Source organism: Tupaia chinensis, unplaced genomic scaffold, assembly GCF_000334495.1.
Source record: "Tupaia chinensis unplaced genomic scaffold, TupChi_1.0 Scaffold000354_1, whole genome shotgun sequence".
Taxonomy (NCBI): Eukaryota; Metazoa; Chordata; class Mammalia; order Scandentia; family Tupaiidae; genus Tupaia; species Tupaia belangeri.
The window spans coordinates 2,726,402-2,746,014 of record NW_006159849.1 but is presented as its reverse complement, the minus strand read 5'-3'; the positions used below and the strand labels follow the sequence as shown (position 1 = coordinate 2,746,014).

At 35.8% G+C, this 19,613-nt stretch overlaps 1 protein-coding gene across 8 annotated transcripts in view; it reads right to left on the bottom strand.

Annotated features, from left to right (window-relative positions):
• Window positions 1–19,613, bottom strand: part of RFX3 (regulatory factor X3) — a 358,769-nt gene that overhangs the window by 53,531 nt on the left and 285,625 nt on the right. For 7 of the 8 annotated variants that reach the window (XM_027773424.1, XM_006152432.3, XM_014589328.2 and 4 more), the window contains 3 exons: window positions 16,596–16,693; window positions 12,089–12,238; window positions 3,392–3,600 (listed from right to left, as the gene is read on the bottom strand). In XM_027773424.1, the coding sequence (XP_027629225.1) occupies window positions 3,392–3,600; window positions 12,089–12,238; window positions 16,596–16,693 (457 nt within the window). Of the gene's footprint in view, window positions 1–3,391; window positions 3,601–12,088; window positions 12,239–16,595; window positions 16,694–19,613 lie in introns of those variants that run through there. The other variant, XR_003550050.1, reaches the window with a different exon arrangement.

The window sequence follows — 19,613 nt, the reverse complement described above, 5'->3', positions numbered from 1 at the left end:
CAATCAAAGTACCAGACACATTCTTCACAGATCTAGAAAAGTCAATCATAAAGTTTGTCTGGAATCATAAAAGACCCCGTATTGCCAAAGGAATTCTGCACAAGAAGAGTGGAGTGGGCAGCATCTCACTCCCTGACTCAAAAATATACTGCAAAGCTGTGGTAATCAAAACAGCATGGTACTGGCACAGAAACAGACAGGTGGACCAATGGAACAGAATAGTGTGCCCAGAAATAAATTCCCAAATATACAGTCAACTGATTTTTGACAAGGGGTACCAGTCAATCCAGTGGGAAAAGGAAAACCTCTTCAACAAATGGTGCTGGAAAAACTGGATTTCCACTTGCAGAAAGATGAATCTGAACCCCTACCTCTCACCTCTGACAAAAATCAAGTCAAGGTGGACCAAAGATCTAAATCTAAGACCCCAAACTATAGAAAACACTGGAAAACACTGGGGAAACTATGGGAGAAATTGGGGTAGGGAAAAACTTCTTAAATAAGACCCCTAAAGCACAGTCGATAATCCCCCAAATAGACAAATGGGATTACATCAGACTAAGAAGTTTCTGCATGGCAAAAGACATAGTAATTAGTGTGAATAGACAGCCCACAGAACGGGAAAATATTTTTGTAAACTACGCATCAGATATGGGACTGGTAACCAGAATTCACAAGGAACTCAAGCAGCTGTTCTAAAAAAAGATGATCAATCCTATTAAAAGATAGGAGAATGAGTTGAAAAAAACCACTCTCTAAAGATGACATAGGAATAGCTAAAAGGCATATGAAAAAATCCTCAACATCCCTCATTGTAAGGGAAATGCAGATCAAAACAATGAGATACCATATAACCCCAGTAAGAATGACTAAGATTAAAAAAAAAAAAAATGGTAAGTGCTGGCGGGGGGTGTGGTGAAAGGGGAACGCTCTTACACTGCTGGTAGGAATGTAAATTGGTCCAGCCATGGTGGAGAACAATTTGGAGATTCCTCAAAAGTCTACAAATAGAATTACGATATGATCCAGCAATCCCACTCCTTGGAATCTACCCAAAGGACAGAAGAATACTTAATTGGAAAAGTACTTGCACATAGATGTTTATTGCGGCACTACTCACAATTGTTAAGTCATGGGAACAACCCAAATGCCCATGAACAGATGAATGGATAGAAAAACTGTGGCAAATATACTCAATGAAATAGTATTCAGCCCTAAAAAATAACAAAACCCTGCTTTTGATAGGAAGTGGATGAATATGGAAGACTTACTCCTGAGTGAAGGAAGCCAGGCTATGAAGCAGAGGCATTGTATGTCCCCACTTAATATATACTAAGTGTCTGCACTCTATGACTGAAACTAATTCTCTAAAGGATATAGAAACACAGTATATAGATATAAATACCAGATATAGTATGTGTGCAAGAGGAGGGTCTCAGGAAGAACATTTAGAAGAAAAATAGGGAGGCAAAGTATTAATGTCACAAAGAAATGTGGTATTATTTGTTGAAGATATTTTGTAGTTTTATTGTATCAAATGCCCATGAACAGATGAATGGATAGAAAAACTGTGGCAAATATAATAATATGATTGAATGTATAAAAGAAAATGAAATGAAAAATAAATAAATAAAAGAAATAAAAATAAAAAAAATAAAAATAAATTTAAATAAAGATACCTTACCTAGCTCATGAAATATAACTCCATTTGGATTCCTCCTGCCCCGGCATCCCAGTTAGCTAGGACCACAGGCATGGGTCACTGCACCCAACCCTTTGCGCCTGGACTAAGAACTAAGTCTGGGTCTCCTTTGAGTCCTCAGCCATTGCATAGTAGCATCAAGGCTGGAAGACTTTTTTTTTTTTTTTTTAAAGTTTCTTTGTGTGTTCCAAGCCAAAAGAGAGAAATATAGCATCCTATAGGATCTTTTATTTTTACATTAGATGCTATGAGAGAAAGAGGACCCTTTACAGGATCTGACTATGTTTCAGTCTTTTTTCTTCAATTCTCCATCCCTTCAGGATCCTAAATACATGCTCAAGTGGCAGCAAGGGACCAACTAGGCCAGGACTGAAATCCTAGCTGGTCACATGGGATCTGGCTTTCTGTGCATTGTGCCTATTTGCTGTGCCATGAGGGTGGGTCTGCCTCCAGGAGGGTCTTGATCCACTCCCAGCTTTAGCCAGGCCCAGATAATGGGCATGTGGGTACCTAGCATACTCAGAAAGGTCTTTAGACACAAACCTGGAATCTTCCCATGTCCATCAGCCTTGCAAACATCATGTGTTGGTGTTGGGCCACCGTCTGGCCCCAAAGGCTGGAGGACTTTTTAAAGTACAAATTACTGGGCCTTACCAATTTAGGTAGATTTTGGAGGGAGGTCTGAGAATTTGTATTTATTTCTTTTTTTATTTTGAGAGATTTTTGCTATAGGGCGTGCAGTCGCCAGATAGACAAAGAGAGAAAAAAAAGACAGAAAGAAATCACCACCCAGGTGAGAAGGCCACATCACAAACTCTTCTTCTATGTTTTCCTCTTGGTATTTTGGGAATGCAAGCACAGATGCCTGGTGTTGAGTTTCAAGATGCTAGGTCTGGGACTTGAAATGCAGTTGACTTTAATGGGAGTCCAGCACCTTAACCACTACGCCAACTGCTGGCCCCAAGAATTAGCATTTATTTATTTATTTATTTTTATTTTTTTGGAGAGGTTTTTGCTACAGGGTGCGTGCGCTCGCCAGACAGACAGAAAGCAAGAAATCACCCCCCCAGTGGGGATGGCCACGCTAAAATCCCTTCTCCTCCATTCTCCTCTAGGGATCCTGGACACGCACTCACATGTGCCCGACGTGAGTTTTAAGCCACCAGGTCCGGGACTTGAACTGCCGTTGGCTACGTGGGAGTCCAGTGACATAGTCACTAAGCTAACTGCTGGCCCGAAAAATTAGCATTTCTAACATATTTCCAGGTGATAATGATACTGCTATAGTGACCACAGTTTGAGGATCACTGAACTAGAGAACAAAAAGAAGCATGGTGTTAAGGCCTCAAGAAAGAAGCCTGAACAACATGTAACAGAGAAGACTGTAGCCCTTTTCTAACTTGTTGATTACATTAATTAGATGAGAATCCTAGATGTTCCCGACTGAGAACTTGTAAGGCTTTGAGCAGGAAAATTTCTTTTGCTAGCAGAAAGCATATTTCCATAAGTCTCCTGGTATACTTCCATGTTTTAAACTCTGAGTTGTGTTGAAGATGGTTATGACAGAATTTTCCCAAACTAAAGTCTACATGTAACTTCTTTCAAGAGGCATGTGTGCAGATACACATACTCACACACTTATGTTTATAGAATATGAAGAAGAAAGCTTAGGAGAAATTAAAAAGATACCTGTAGAAAGACCATTTTAGCAGAAACTGCCTGGCAGCTTTAGGAAAACTGGGTCTTCCTTCGTAAGGTTTCAGTGCTTGCATCATCACATTGTCAAGCCATGCAGCCCACTGCTCCAGGGTGCTCTGCTGCTGAAGAGTCATCTTGAAATCTGTTTCTAGTCTCTGAACCATGTTGTCATCACACTGGCACACCCAGGAAGCCTGCTCCTGGGACAGTACACAAAAGGAAAAAAAAGTTCAACTCAGCATCTTTTCACTAAATGCTGGCAACAAAATCCATATGCATAAAAACTTTAAACATGTAAATGGATGACGAAAATGAACAACTATTTGTCACATCAACACTGCTTTTACCAGCTTTAGGAGTTTAAAGTTCTCTTTGTTCATTCTGGTTCATGCAAAAGTGATGTGATAAAATAGTATGAATTGGTTCCCTACATTAGCTAGTTGGTGTAAAAAACTGTTATAAAACAAGAAAAATAGATGTCTGAAGCTATCTAGTACGTAGGGTCTTTTAATCTATTCCATTTTCACACTGACTTCAAAAGTTCCTTTTTTCTCCATCAGATTAAAATTGAAATATTTAAAGAAGATTTATAGTAAGTTGGCTTTGTAAACATTAAACTGGCTGCAACTGATCCCTTAAGATTAAAGCAGAAACAAACATTCAGTAATGGTTCTACATAGAAGTATATGCTCTATGAGCTTTACAGAATGGGAACAGAAATCTCAAGGGTTATCAAGGCAAGGCTATGAATGCAAATTAATTCACAGAACTGAAAACAATAACAATAATAAAAACTCTTATGGAAAAATGCGGACATGTCTCATGTCAAAAAAGTTTTGATATTGCAATTTGCCTTCTGGTTTTGGTTGGGAAGTTTTATGTTTAGTAATAGCAAGAAAAACAGGAATTTTTAAGGGCATTTTTCAGTGGTTGATGTAAGTTTTTTGATATTTCCAGTAGTATGTCTATATATACATTTTTTTTTCCAAGACAGATTTTTGCAATAGGCTGCCATGTGCTTACTGGAGAAGCAAAGAGACAGAAAGTGAGAAATTTCCCCACGGGGGATGGCCATACTGCAACCCCTTCTCCTCCATTCTCCTCTTGGGATTTTGGGCATGCATGCACATGCACCTGGCTTGAGTTTCAAGTTGCAGGATCTGGGACTCAAACTGTGGTTGGCCATGTGTAAGTCCCATGCCTAAACTACTATCCCACCTGCTGGCTCCTTATGTCATACTTTAATATTTAAAAGAACTATTGTCTCAAGGTCAAAAAATACTTATTTGGTAATACAATATTTCACTTAGTGTCATAGAGTTTCCTCTAGCTCTTGAATCAACCAAAGTGACCTTAAGCTATTAATCTGATCTATGTGGGAACTTTCCCTAAGTATAAATCTAGAGAAATAAATTTAACAAGAATTTTGAAGTTGTGTTCATTATGTCCAGATAATTTTTTCATGATAGACTTCTTGGAAGGGATGTCTCTGAAAGTTCTAATTCTATACATAAAACACTGTGAATGTCCATGTATTTTTCTGAAGAGTGTTAATAGCTTTTATTCCATATGCTTACAGAGGACAAATTCATTCAAATGAGCCATTTAAACTGAGTAAACCCCTATTCTCCATCTTCCAGCTTCAGCATCTTTTCTGATCCTAAAGAACTTACCTATTCAAAGAAGATTTCAATCTGGATGCACTTCAAATTTAAAATGCCCCAAACTCATTTTATAACATTTCCTCAGATATACTATTTCTTTTGTACCTAAGCTACTGATATCAATCACTACCCTTTCTTTCTCTTATTTATTTAATCACAAGTTCTTTCACATGTTATCTCCTAAATATCATTTTTAAATATTCAAGGTATACTAAAATATTAGAGAAAAAAATAAGTGCATAAATAAGCAAAAAGAAAGAAAATATTGAGAATACTTAAAATGGCACATGTGCATAAAAATTACATATTTATACATATACTATTTTATAACATATATATATCACTTATAAATTACATTATTTGTAATGCTTTTGCTTTACCTATACTGTTTATATATACTTATACTACTTTATTATTTATGCATGTGCATATATGAATATATTAAGTAAAAGAGGATCATATACATTCTACTACATGCTTTGCTTGATGTACTTACTAAGATAGAAGAACCATTTTCCCACACAGGCAAATGCAGAGCTACCCTTATAATTCAATGAATGAATTTGTTTTATTACATGTATATATTATTGTTTATATAACCAATCTCAGTTAGATATCTGTTCCAACATTTTACTATTATAAATAAACCTGGGAATCAGCTATTTTTTTTTTTCTTTTTTTTTCTAAGAGATGTTTTTGCTATAGGGAGTGTGGGCTTGCCAGAAAGACAGAAAGAGATAGAGAGACAGAAAGTGAGAAATCACCCACAGGGGTGATGGCCACACCGCAATCCCTTCTCTTCTATTCTCTTCTTGGGATCTTCGGCACACATGCACACGTGTCCGGCATGAGTTTAAGTCGCCGGGTTCAGACTTGAACTGCAGTCGACTACGTGGGAGTCCAGTGACATAAGCATTACACCACGTGCTGGTCCCAGAATTAGTAATTTTGTAACAGTATCTTTGCTTCCTTTGCTATCTATCTATCTATTTATTTACTATTTATTTTTTGGGAGAGGATTTTGGTATAGGGCCCGTGCACTCGCCAGAAAGACAGAGAGAGACAGAGAAACAGAAAGCGAGAAATCACCCACACCCAGGGGAGATGGCCATGCTGCAATCCCTTCTCCACTCTCCTCTCAGGATCTTGGGCACACATGCACATGCACCCGGCATGACTTTAAGCCACCAGGTCTGGGACTAGAACCACAGTCGACTACATGGGAGTCTAGTGACATAGCCATTACACCAACTGCTGATCCCTGCTTTGCTATTTATTTTTGTATGACTGACTTAGTAAGGAAAAAGTTGATATCTTTTAATAAGCACTGTCAAATGACTCAGAAATTTGTCAACTGAAGAGTCCATGAGAGTACCCAAAGAAGAATTTTTAGCATCAAGAAAACAATAGGGAAGTTATGTTTTGATATTTTTTTCCATTAATGTCTAAATATTTTTGTTTTTCTTTTAATTCTGTTAAAGAACACCTAACATTAAGGCAAGTAGGTGGTATGGTGATTAAGGTGCTGCAGTCCCACATGGCCAACTGTGGATAGAGTCGTAGACCTGGCAACTGGAAAATCATGCTGGATGCGTGTGCATGTGGGCCCAAACTGCCAAGAGAGAATGGAGGAGAAGGGACTGCCATGTGGCCAACCCCCTAGGGGAATGATTTCTCACCTTCCCTCTCTGTCTTTCTTTCCAGTGAGTACATGTACCCTATGGCAGAAACTTAAAAACAAAAAAAAACAAAACAAACAGAAAAAACACCTAACATTTACCATCTTAACCATTTTTAAGAGCACACTATGGTGGTGGTAACTACATGCACTTGGTTGTGAAACAAGTCTCTCAAACTTTTCATCCTGCAAAACTCAAAAGTCTATCCCCATTTTTGGGGGGAATTGTTTTAATTTGTGCATTGATAAAGGGAGACGAAATGTACTGGTATCTATTAAATTAAATTAAATTAAATTAATTTTCCTCCTCTAATTTAAACTAATTATTTATTTGACAGTTTTTTGCCAAGATAATATGATATAAATATTCTCTTAGGAAAGGAATTTAGATATTTTAATTCTATAATTGAAAAAGCAGAGGAAGAATATTTAAAGATGTTCATATTTTACAAAAAAAAATGATGTGCTAAATAATAAGTAGTCAGGAATTTGAAGTCAGAATGCCTTTTAAAACTAGAAACACAAGGGTTAGGCAGGTGGTGTGGTGGTTAAGGGCGGCTGACTCCCACATGGCCAACAGTGGTTTGAGTCCTGGACCTAGCAGGTTGCTTTCTTACTTTCCCTCTCTTTCTCACTCTATCCCTCTCTGGTCAATTAAAATAAATAAATAAATTAATTAATTATTTAAAAAATATAAAATTTTTATATATTGTGCTTTACACAATATATATAATAGGTAGGTTAACAGGTCAGTCCACTCAAGCCTATTTCATCAACAAAGGTGTTAAAAAACTATCCATTTACTAAAACATTAGAGAGTAATACTATTGTAATACTATCAATTAAATTACACAGGTAACCAATTGTATTGCAGTAGAAAATGATCTTGAATGCATAAGAAAGAGAAGATTTAATTACAAGAGAATGAAGTAGTAAGAGAATATGGCTATTCTCTCTCTCTCTCTTTTTTTTTTTTTTAAGAGATTTTTGATATAGGACACACATGCTTGCTGGAGGGACAGAGACAGAAAGATGGAAAGCGAGAAATCACTCCCCAGGGAGGATGGTCATGCCACAGTCCCTTCTCCATTCTCTTCCTTGGATTTGGGCATGCATGCACACACACCCAGCATGAGTTTCAAGTCAATGGCCCCGGAACACAAATCATGGTAGGACACGTGGGAGTCTAGCAATGTAACCATTACACCAAAGGCTGGTCCCAGAGAATCTGACTATTCTGAAAAGAACTTTTTGGTATTTCCATGCTCTTAGAATAATATGATATTGAACTCACATCTAACTACATTATTTTAACCTGAAGTTTTCTTATTACAAAAGCATCACCTTTTTATTTGTCTGTCTTACTGAAGTTAATCTTACAGGGAGTGGGGACAACATCCAAAATGAATAGGAAGGAATGAAAGATTCCTAGAATGAGAGGCAAGAAACACTGAGAAAACCTGACAGAGCTTGGACCAGAAAAGGAAAGAAACAGAGATTCAAAGATGAAATTTGATACCCTGAGAAAGAAATTACTTATTAAGATGAACAGAGCCATGAGAAATAAAATATAGAAGAAATGAATGGTTTATCACTGTGTTCATGGTTCTCTGAAGAAAGGAAAAAGGTTTTGGAAGGCAGATGCTTAATAATATAGCTTTAGAATGAATGTCTGTCACAGAGGCCCTGGAAACTTGATAGGTGAAAACAGGGGCAGAGAAAGTTTAGTCTCGAGGTTGGAGTGTGGTGGATAAGTAGTAAGGAGGACATCCAACTGATTGTTACATGCAAGGATGTCCTTGAGATTGGTGCTCATACCCAGGGAAAAACTCATTTGTATAAATACTTGATTGGATTGCAGACACACAAGTACACATGTGAAAATAATGCTACAAGAAGACTTAAAACCTTTTTCAGATACTTTTTTTCAGAAATCATTCCTAAAAATATTTTGTTATTGAGCTTAAATTACTTTTGACATTAGTTATCTTACTACTTCAACTTTTCTTAAAGTACCTTTAAACCTACCTTTTCTGAATGATAATTTAAAGTAAACATTACAATACAGATTTTAAAGCAATATGATTTTTTAATATCTTTACTAAATCACAAGGTAAATTTCATTGAAACACATTAAGTAAATGATTTTGTAAACCTAAGACTGTTATGTGTTTCATGTATGTTTGTAGACAGACAGATGGATGACAGAGGAGTTAAAACTTAATATATAATAGAAGTTTCAGCCCAATCAAATTTATCATACCGTAAAATATATCAAGCCCAAGTATTACTTTTTGATATATTTTAAATAATAAAAATATATCCAAATTAGAGATGAAAATATCTAGGATATTTAACAATAACTTTTTTTAAACAATAGTATTGTTTTTTAAAGGCTTTATTATTATAAAATTCATACAATTCATCCATTTAAAGTATGAATTTAAAGGCAGTTTTTAATATATTCACAAATATGAATATACCCTCCTCACAATCAATTCTGGAGCTTTTTCACTCCCCCCCCCCAAAGAAACTCTACATCTCTTTATTATCTCTCTCTTTTTTTTTTTTTTTTGGAGAGGTTTTCGCTATAGGGCGCGTGTGCTTGCCAGACAGACAGAGAGAGACATAGAGACAGAAAGCGAGAAATCAACCCCCAGGGGGGATGGTCACGCCACAATCCCTTCTCCTTCATTCTCCTCTCGGGATCTTGGGCACGCATGCACACACACACCCAGCTTGAGTTTTAAGCCACCGGGTCCGGGACGCGAACCACGGTCGACTATGTGCAAGTCCAGCGACATAGCCATTATGCTAACTGCTGGTTCCCACACCTCTTTTTTTTTTAAAAAAAAAAAAAAAAAAAGAGATTATTTTGCTATAGAGTGTGTGCGCTCAGACAGAGAGATGCAAAGCGAGAAATCACTCCACAGGGGGGATGGCCACATCACTGGCCACATCACAACCCCTTCTCCTTCGTTCTCCTCTTGGGATTTTGGGCATGCACACGCACGCCTGGCATGAGTTGTAAGCCACCAAGTACAGGACTCAAACCATGGTTGGCTATGTGGGAGTCCTACAATGTACCCATTATGCCACCTGCTGGACTCAGAAACTCTACAACCTCTTATCTGCCAACTCCCAATTCCCTCAATCTCCCAGCACCAGGCAGCCACTGATTTACTTACTGATTCTACAGATTTATCTAGTCTAGACATTTTATATTAATGTATCTAGCTTCTTTCACTTAGAATAATGTTCCCAAGACTCGCCTATGTTGTAGCAGGAATCAGAACTTTCTTTTTATTGCCCAATAATATCTCATTGCATGAATACACCACACTTTATCTATTCATCAGTGGATAGACATTGAGTTTTCCTACTTTTATTTGGTTAATATGAATAATGCTATTATGAACATCTCTGCATTAATTTTTATGTGAACACGTTTTCAGTTCTCTTGGGTACAGATCAAGGAGAATTATGGAGTCATATAGTAACTCTATATTTATTATTTTAAGACATTTTCTGATTGTTTTCCAAAGTAACTACAGCATTTTACATTCCCATTAGCCATGTGCAATAGTGCAACTTACCCAAATCCTCATCAATGCTTGTTAATATATGTCCTTATTATTCCTATCTTAGTGTGTATTAATGACGTCTCATTACAGTCTTGCATTTCCCTGGTAGCTAATGATGTTGAACATCCTTTTATATGCTTATTGGTCATTTATATATTTTCTTTGGAAAAATGTCTACTTGAGTTTTGCCACTTTTTAAATCTAGTTGTCCTTTTATTACTAGGTTGGAATAGTAATTTATACATACTGTACACAAGTCATTTATCAGATATATGATTTCTCAAAATTTTCTCACACTCTGTGTGTGCTACCATTTCAGTTTCTTTCTTTCCTTATTTTTCCCCCCTCTAAGGTTCTTGCCATAGGGTGCATGTGCTTGCGAGAGATAGAGAGAGAGAGGGTGAGAAATCACCACCCAGCATGAATTTCAAGTCACCAGGTCTAAGACTTGAACTACAGTTGACCACCTGCTTACGACAACAACTACTTCATTTTCTTGATATTATCTTTTAAAATTCTAAAGTTCCAAATTTTGATTATGTCTAGTTTATATATGATTTTCTTTTATTGCTTATGTTTTTGGTGAGCAATGGTATTGTTTTTACATTGTAACAATTAACTTCATTACTTTATTATCAGAAATAAAGTATTTGTTCGAATTCTATAGTAATATCCTTAAATTAGCTATTTTAAAAACTTTGTGTATATATGGGCAAATGAACATGGTTTTTGTTTTCTTCTTTCTTTTAAAAACACAGTCTCGTCACATTATTATACTCTTGCCTCAGCTTCCTGAGTAGCTAGGATTATAGGCTCAAGCCACTGCACCTTGCTTTATTGGGTGGGCCAAGAAGTAAGCATGGCCTTCCTATGTGACTAAGTCTGCAGAGTAGCAGTGTCCAGCTACTTTTAAAAATGTTCCTTATAGTACATCAAATTGAATAGTTTGATCAAAAGGTGAAAAAATATTTTTTTCATACAACTATCAAAATAGCCAAACATATTACATCTAAGTCTTTTCAAATAAACAAATACTTTCCTAGGTACCTAGTATAAACTCTGAACTAAGAATTTTCTTAGTTTTGTTCAAGGTAGGTAATGATAATAACAGGAATATCTCTGTACATCTCATGGTGGACTGTATGCTAAACATATATATGTAGTAATCTAAGATAAGAATTACAAGGTAGGTAAAGTGAAGCCCTGAGTAGTTAGGTAACTTGTCAAGATCTCATGACTAGTAGATAGAAAAGTTTAATTTCTTGCCTGACTAATTTCAATGAGTATGATGTTAATAACTCCATTAACTATTTAGCAAACATTGATGATTTTTTTAAAAATTTTTTTGTAGAACTATAAATCTTAGCAGACTTTAACTATGAAACCTAAGAGCAATAAAGTCATCCCTGAGTCGAGTAAAACTCTCCTCTTTTAAGACATTGTGAAAATAAATGCTGCCTGTGTACAGAAAGGACTTAAAAAAATAAAGTGATGATTCTAAATGAGAACAAAAAATTGAGTGTCTTTCCTTAAAGGACATGTTTTGCAAGGCCAGCAGGTGGCATGGTGGTTAAAGGTGCCAAACTCCCACATGGCTGACTGCAGTTTGAGTCCAGGGCCTGGTGGCTTGCTTTCTCTTGCTCTCTCTCTCTCTCTCTCTCTCTCTGTTCCTCTTTGGACAAATTAAAAGTAAATAAATAAAGTTAAATAAAATAATTCTTAAAAAAAATGAAAAAGACAACTTTTCAAGAACACAGAGTACCTGGACATTGGCAAAGTCGACCCGATTGAGGTCATTGAGCATCTGGTTGATTTGGGAAGTGTTCTGAAGTACTGCACGAGCTGCCTGGGCCAGGTGATTGAGCGACGTATATCTTCGCAGAGTCTGGGCAAAGGCACTTACAGCGGCAACCTGTAAGGAAAAAACCCAGTTAAATAGTGATTTTTCTTCCTCAGTAAAAGAAAAGAATGTGGTCTTCAGATCTGTTTTCCCTTACCAAATATAAATGCTTCCCTATGATACTTATTTCAAGCTCATTCGGTGAGTTTACTTATGAATTACAGCATTTAAATCTCTAAACCAAGTTATTTTCATTTTGAGTAGGTTGAGGTCAAGACTTTTAAAACAAACTCCCACATTCTTTGACATCTGGGTGCAGCACTAATTAAACCAGTCTTGCAAGTAACTACTCAAACTAACTAGGGAAGTAGAAAAAACACTGGTTTTCATTTCTTTTAAAAATTATTTTAGGATAGCCAACTACAAAATAGCAAACTTTTTTTTTTGAGAAAATCAAACTGTACAAATACTTTAAAAATTGGATTTAAGAAATACTTTTCAGAGCACTGTAATTTAGGTTCATTCTTTTTTCATCTATTTTAGAGAAACTTAGGTAATTTTGAGGTAAAATAAGTGAGCTCACAGCTTTTTTTTTTGGAGCGGTTTTTGCTAATAGGGCGTGTACGCTCATCAGAAAGACAGAGAGAGAGATAGAAAATGAGAAATCACCCCCCAGGGGGGATGGCCATGCCGCAATCCCTTTTCCTCCAGTCTCCTCTTGGGATCTTGGGCACGCACACACATGCACCTGGTGTGAGTTTAAGTCACCGGGTCTGGGACTCGAATCATGGTCGACTACATGGAAGTCCAGTGACACAGCCATTACGCTAACTGCTGGTCCCAAGTTCACAGCTTTTATAAGCAAATATATCACTACAAATCTTTTTGGAAAATATGTTAATTTAAAAAACATATTTATAGCAATGTATAACATTGCATTCAATCAATGTAAGTATCTAAGAAGCAAGTGGCTAAGTAGTCAGGTGTCTGAATAGTAGGGGTTGTTCACAGGGCTATCTTTATAGTGAGACAGAACTTGGGGGAAGCTCACATACCCTCAAAAAAAAAAAAAAGAGTTCACACTTTTTTTCCATTTTTTTTGTGGTTTATTGATGAAGTACATCTTATGTGCCTTACATATGTTACCTTGTTCAAGTCTCATAGCCATCTTATTAGACATACATTGTGATTTAAAGAAATAGCTTTCTCAAAGTTGCAGGTAAACTCCATCACAAGTGGTGAGATTTGAATTCACACATTTAGATACCAATGGCCACAGTCACTGGAATGCTATTCCCTCTGTCAGGGTAAACTGTCTTCACTGATTGAGTACTCAGCTTTGGGGTTACATAAGTGAGAGCAGAACAGAAGGCACTCTCTACCATAGAAAATCACCTAGATCCACCCAGGAAGTCAATGAGATGGCTAACTTTGAGCTGGACTCTGCCATCACATTAGCTTTGGTGACCCTGAAAAGGAAAGTGCTTCCAGCTGTTCATGTACTGTTTCGAATATGACTGACTTTGCAAGTTGGGAAGGATTCTTCTGATTGCCTTAATTAAATAGCATCTCCTTTTTTTTGCCCTCTACAACAGCAGTACCAAAGAGAATTTTCGGAAAAGATGGAAATGTTATACATGTGTGCCTCCCAAAAAGGTAGCAACATGTGGCTACTGAACTCTTGAAATGTAGCTAGTCAGACTAAGGAGGTGAATTTTTCATTTCACCTCACTTTAATATAAAATTCAACTTTAATTAAAAATGAAATGAGTGAACCACTGCCACAAGCAAAAACAGGACGCAAGGGAAGGAAGCCAAATACATTATGCTCAAACACTAGTCTATATTGTTAAGTGTGGGAGGAGAAGAGTGTAAGAAATTTGGGGGGGAAAATGGAGAGGTAAGACACTTGTGGGACACAGATAAGATTTATTATCTGTTGACGAGGATGTGTATGGTGGTCTCAACTGGGCTGGACTGAGGTGTATATCATGCTGGGTAAAGTCTCTTCACAATCTAAATGATGTAGAGAGATTTAATGTATGAATAATAATAATAAATTTCTCACAAGGCAAGGCAACTGTCAAATATTTATTTAAATATGAAAGAAAATGTCAAAGGAAAAGTGCGTGGGTAACAGTTGGGAAGAAGCCTGAAGACAGTGCTGAGGTTCCATTTCTTGACCTGTGCTGTGGTTACATGAGGGTGCTTATTTTGTGATTTCATTGACTAGTACATTTATGGTATGTGATGAACTAAATGTGTCCTCAAAAATTCATACTATCTGGGAACCAGCAGTTAGCGTAATGGCTGTCGCTGGACTCCCACGTAGTCGACCATGGCTCACGTCCCGGACCCGGTGGCTTAGAACTCACGCCGGGCGCATGTGCGTGCGTGCCCAAGATCCCGAGAGGAGAATGGAGGAGAAGGGATTGCGGCGTGACCATCCCCCCTGGGGGGTGATTTCTCGCTTTCTGTCTCTATGTCTCTCTCTGTCTGTCCGGCGAGCGCACGTGCCCTACAGTGAAAATCTCTCTCTCAAAAAAAATTCATACTATCAAGACCTAATCCCACATCTGATGGTATATTAAAAGTTGGGGTCTTTGGTAGGGTGAGGAGGTCGGGAGGGTGGGGATGTCCAGAATGGGATCTGTAATGCTATAAGGGGGGTTCAAGAGTTCTTCTCTTCCATCACTAGAGAGTGCCATCTATGAACTGTAAAGTGGGCCCTTATAAGACATCATGTTTAGTGGTGCCTTGATCTTAGACTTTCTAGCCTTCAAACCTTTGAGAAATAAATTTTTGTTGTTTATAAGCCTAATAAAATGACTGAATAAACATCTATATTAATCAAGTACATGAAGGCTATCTTCAGAGTGCACATTCTCCAGATGAATTTAAAATATGACACAAAAGTTACTTCATGTAAGAAAAATATTGAATAGCCACTTGTGACTAGCCTTACTGTACTGTTAGCACAACTCTAAAGAAATAATCTGATGTGGGTCTATCAGTGAAATGCTGCCTTCTTTATGTTTTTGAGATAGAATTATTGTAAACCTTAAGTCAAAGCAGAAGTAAACAGGCGTAGGATACCTGTGTTTCCACAGAAACTATGAGCTGCAAAAACTGTAGTCTATCAACTTTACCATCGAATGGAAAGATCAGGTATACTGTTGGAATCTGATAAGAGGAAATGGTCACTGATAAAAAGCCACAACTGTCATTTTGGGTACCAAAATTTACACAAAATGTATAATCAGTCAAATCTTACAATAGGGATATAGTCACAAACTAATTTAGAGTCACACAAACAGTAAAGGACAAACTGGAGATCCCAACATTCCTATCTCTAGCTTAATAATTCACTTTCTTGACACACAGTGATCAAATATGAAATCACCATTAACTTGCAGAAATGATTATTTGATTCTGATAAAGTATTTTATTGTTAAAAATCTTGAAAAAGCAAAAAGACATTAATTTACATGAACTTCTCAGAAAAAGGTAAATATAGTAGAGTTTTTTCCCCCTAGAGAGATTTTTGCTATAGGGCACATGTGCTTGCTGGAGAGACAGAAAGCAAGATATCACCCCCAGGTGAGGAGGGTCATGCTGTCATTCTCTTTTTGGGACTTTGGGCACACACGCACACGTGCCTGGCATGTTTTAAGCTGCCTGGTCCAGAACTCAAACTGCGGCTGACCATGTGGGAGTCCAGTGACGTTATACCATCTGCTGGTCCTTTCTCTCTCTTTTTATTTTTTTAAGAGAGATTTTTTCTAGTGAGTGAATGGACTCATTGGAGAGACAGAAAGAGACAGAGAAAGTGAGAAATCACCACCCCCCGGGGGGAATGTCCATTCCCTATTCCCTTTTACTCCTATCTCCTCTAGGGATTTTGGGCATGCATACACATGCGCCCAGTGTAAGTTTCAAGCTACCAGGTCCAGGACTCAAACTAGGGCCATGTGGGAGTCCAGTACCTTAATCACTATGTTGCCTACTGGCCCCTAGTAGAAGATTTTTAAAAATGGAAAATTCCTTCAACTGTGAGTCATTTGAACATTCTAGCTATTTGTTTTAATATTTGAAATTAAGCACATATAGTTTATATATTTCTAACATATTGTTAGATATACATGCGATACATGGTTTAGAATATACTTCTGATAGTTTAGAAAGAGATTAATAAATTCATCAACTTAAATCTCTAGTCTCTTTGCAATTAGCATTATCAAATACCATTTCTGCTCTAAGTTCTTTATTACATGGTTATAAAATACAAATACAAAGTTCATTTTAAAAAATTCTATATAGTGCTATATAAACTTTTTCATCATACAATTTGATAGGATAAATATAAAATTCACAGTTCACAACAATTTCCTAAGCACAAAAGTGCTTGATAATGATACATAAAGTGTACCTTGGTTTGTATCATTCTCTGTGGAATATTGTTCATGGCATTGGAAAGCCAACCTTCAAGGCTTTTTGCAAAATTTCGAATGGCTTGGGTCAAGGCACCTAAATGTTAAATAAGAGCAGAACAAAAAAATACCAAAGAACATTAATCTTCATGTTGGAATAAGAGAAAACTTATATAAACAACATCTGATATAGCACAGAACTTATTTTATCCTTACTGACAAAATCTCTCTTAACATTATTCCTCACTTTTTAGGGCGTGTGAAAATTATATTTTGGACTTTTTTTTTTTCTCTTTTACAGTTATTTTGTTCCCAAATACCTAGGATACTTTATTGGGAAAGAAAAACATTCAAACATTCTTGCTTATAGCAACATATACCAGTTGTGAACTTACTTATGGAATTGTCTATCTTGGATGGAATACTCTTTTCATTAACACTTTTGTGCTCAAAGGCTAAGTATTGTCTTTATAAATTCATCTTAATTTTCTCTTCAACTTTTAATGTATTTTCATTTCTTTAGTTAAAAATAAAAATAATGCAATGCTTTATCTCTTTATGTATCAATTCACACTAGTAAATATGAATTAGAATAATTACTCTTCACGTTTGTTGAAAAGCAACATAAAAGTTAAAATTGTCTGACTTAAAAATTGTGGATAACTATTTTCCATTTCGCTTGGCACGCAGAGATAAAAGGTAAATGTAACAAAATCACTGCTACAGAGATGAATATTCTTAAGGTATGTCTAATATAGTGCATTCTATGTTCTTTATATATCCATTAAAACCTGAAATAGGGGTAGGTCCCATGACAGAAGATTTCATAGTGGTCATAAAATAAAAAGAAGCATGTTCAATTATCAGTGATGACTGTGACTATTTTACCAGACAGAAATCTGCTTTCTGAGGTTACAATATATGAGGAGATGAGATTCTTCTTTTGTTCATTAGATAATTCAGTCAATAGTATTTTCCTTCCTCTGTGCCAAAGGCTCCACAGTGTAGGAAGCAATTTCAGATAATTAACAACTATATTTGAGTATCCACAACATTAAATTAATTTTTGTAAGAACCCTGTAAGGTGGTGGTTATCAAATGCTGTAGTCTACTATGGAGCAGTTATAATTTTGTCCACGTTCCCAACAATATTGATGCTCATGATGGGATTAAATTCCTTGGTATTTCTTTGCCCAAATGATTCTGTAATGCTTTTCTATGATTTTGTTAAAGTGGGTTTTAGAAATAATTTAGTTTATTCAGTAAGTTATTTATAAAAGATACAAATTTTATTATTCCAATAATAAAAGCAAAATTTTTTGTAAGATTTATTTAACTTGTCAATGACAGATTGAGATGGCCTAAATTTTGATGAAGAAAAACACTCAAGAACAGACTTTCATTCATAAGACTCGTCTATTGGAAATACTAAATTGGAAATTTCTTGAGAACTAATGTTTTGAAATCTCCAAAGCTTCCCATGTTAGTCAAAATAGAAAAAAAGAAAGAAAAATATTTTACTATTGTATTATGTACTAGAACCATGGAGAGCAGGCATGAATGGAAATGAAAGAGTGAAAAAAAAAATTAATAATCCCTTCTGAAGCTCAGTAAGATTCTATTCAGGATTCAATTTGGCAATCTGCATTTTCCATTTTTTCCATAATTAATACATAATAATAATTTAACTGAAAAAAAGAAAATCTATATATAATAATTTTAAAAAGAATTAATATGAGCCTTCTTTTGTAATTCTTCATTTTGTACTAAATCACATTCAGGGGCCAACTTCAATTATATTCATAATTGTACAATTTAGTGCTACCAGTTGAATTCTTATACAATACTTTACACTTAAGGTTTTTTTTTTTCCATTTTCAGATAAATGTATTTTAGAGTATAGTAGCTTCAAGCTGACTTTAAATTAGTGTGATGTGCAGACTTTTTTTTCCCTTCTTCTTAAAAAAGAAATCCCATCTGGACAGAAAATGGTAGAGTGAAGTACTAGTGGCCAGGAAAATACAATTTTTAAAAATAAAACTAAGTTTGCTCTCTCTATAGGGATTCATGTAAGATCAAAATTGTGCAGACTGACTCTAACAACTTTTAAAGGCTCATGAATGGATGGTTTTGATTTTGAAACTCTGTTCCAAAGCTGACTTGTCTTGACATGATGAAGATTAATATTAAAATACATATAATCAGAAGATAGCTACCTAACTTGTATTTTTAGCTTTATTTGGTTAAGTCTCATTGTAGAATGGGAATTAAATCCCAACTATCCTTAGTAGGATGGTGCATTAATGTATCTTGTAATTTCAGAAAAAGTATAAAACTATTATTCAGTTGTCTGTTGAAAGTAGAGACAAACAACTTGACAGAATAAATGGGTTTTTAAATGAAAATTTGCAAAAGCAAACATAAGTGTATTGCATTCTTAAAATAATGGGGGCTAAAAATCAACTAAATTGATACATGATTTAGATTAGGGTACTGTTTATAAATTAGAATCTTTTGATGTTAATAGAGAAGGCAAAAGATTTTAGAATTGTTAGTGGATACTGATACTGTGCATTTGCTGCAAAAAAAAATATTCACTGGCACACCTTCTTATATCTCTTGAGAAAAATTGTATGTTTGTGGCAAGATGTCATAGGGCTAATGAGCTACCTTATGCAACTTCTTTTAACATCTCTAAAGATTATTCTCAGAGTACATGGAGCAAGAGAAAAACAAGGAAAATCGGATTTTGGAATATGTTCAGTAGAGAATTTACATAGTCAAATTTTCCATGACAAAATCACTTCTGACAATGTCAGCTGGATTTTTAAACTTGTTTCTACATAAATGTGCATGTATGTCCATTGGTATTATATACGAACATGTCTAAACATGTATTTTAAGGTGTTAGAGAACATTTTAAGAAACTCTTATCTCTCACTGTTGTCTATCATATTAAAAACAAATATAAACATACAATGTATACATATATATATGTTTTTTATCCTATCTTTGAC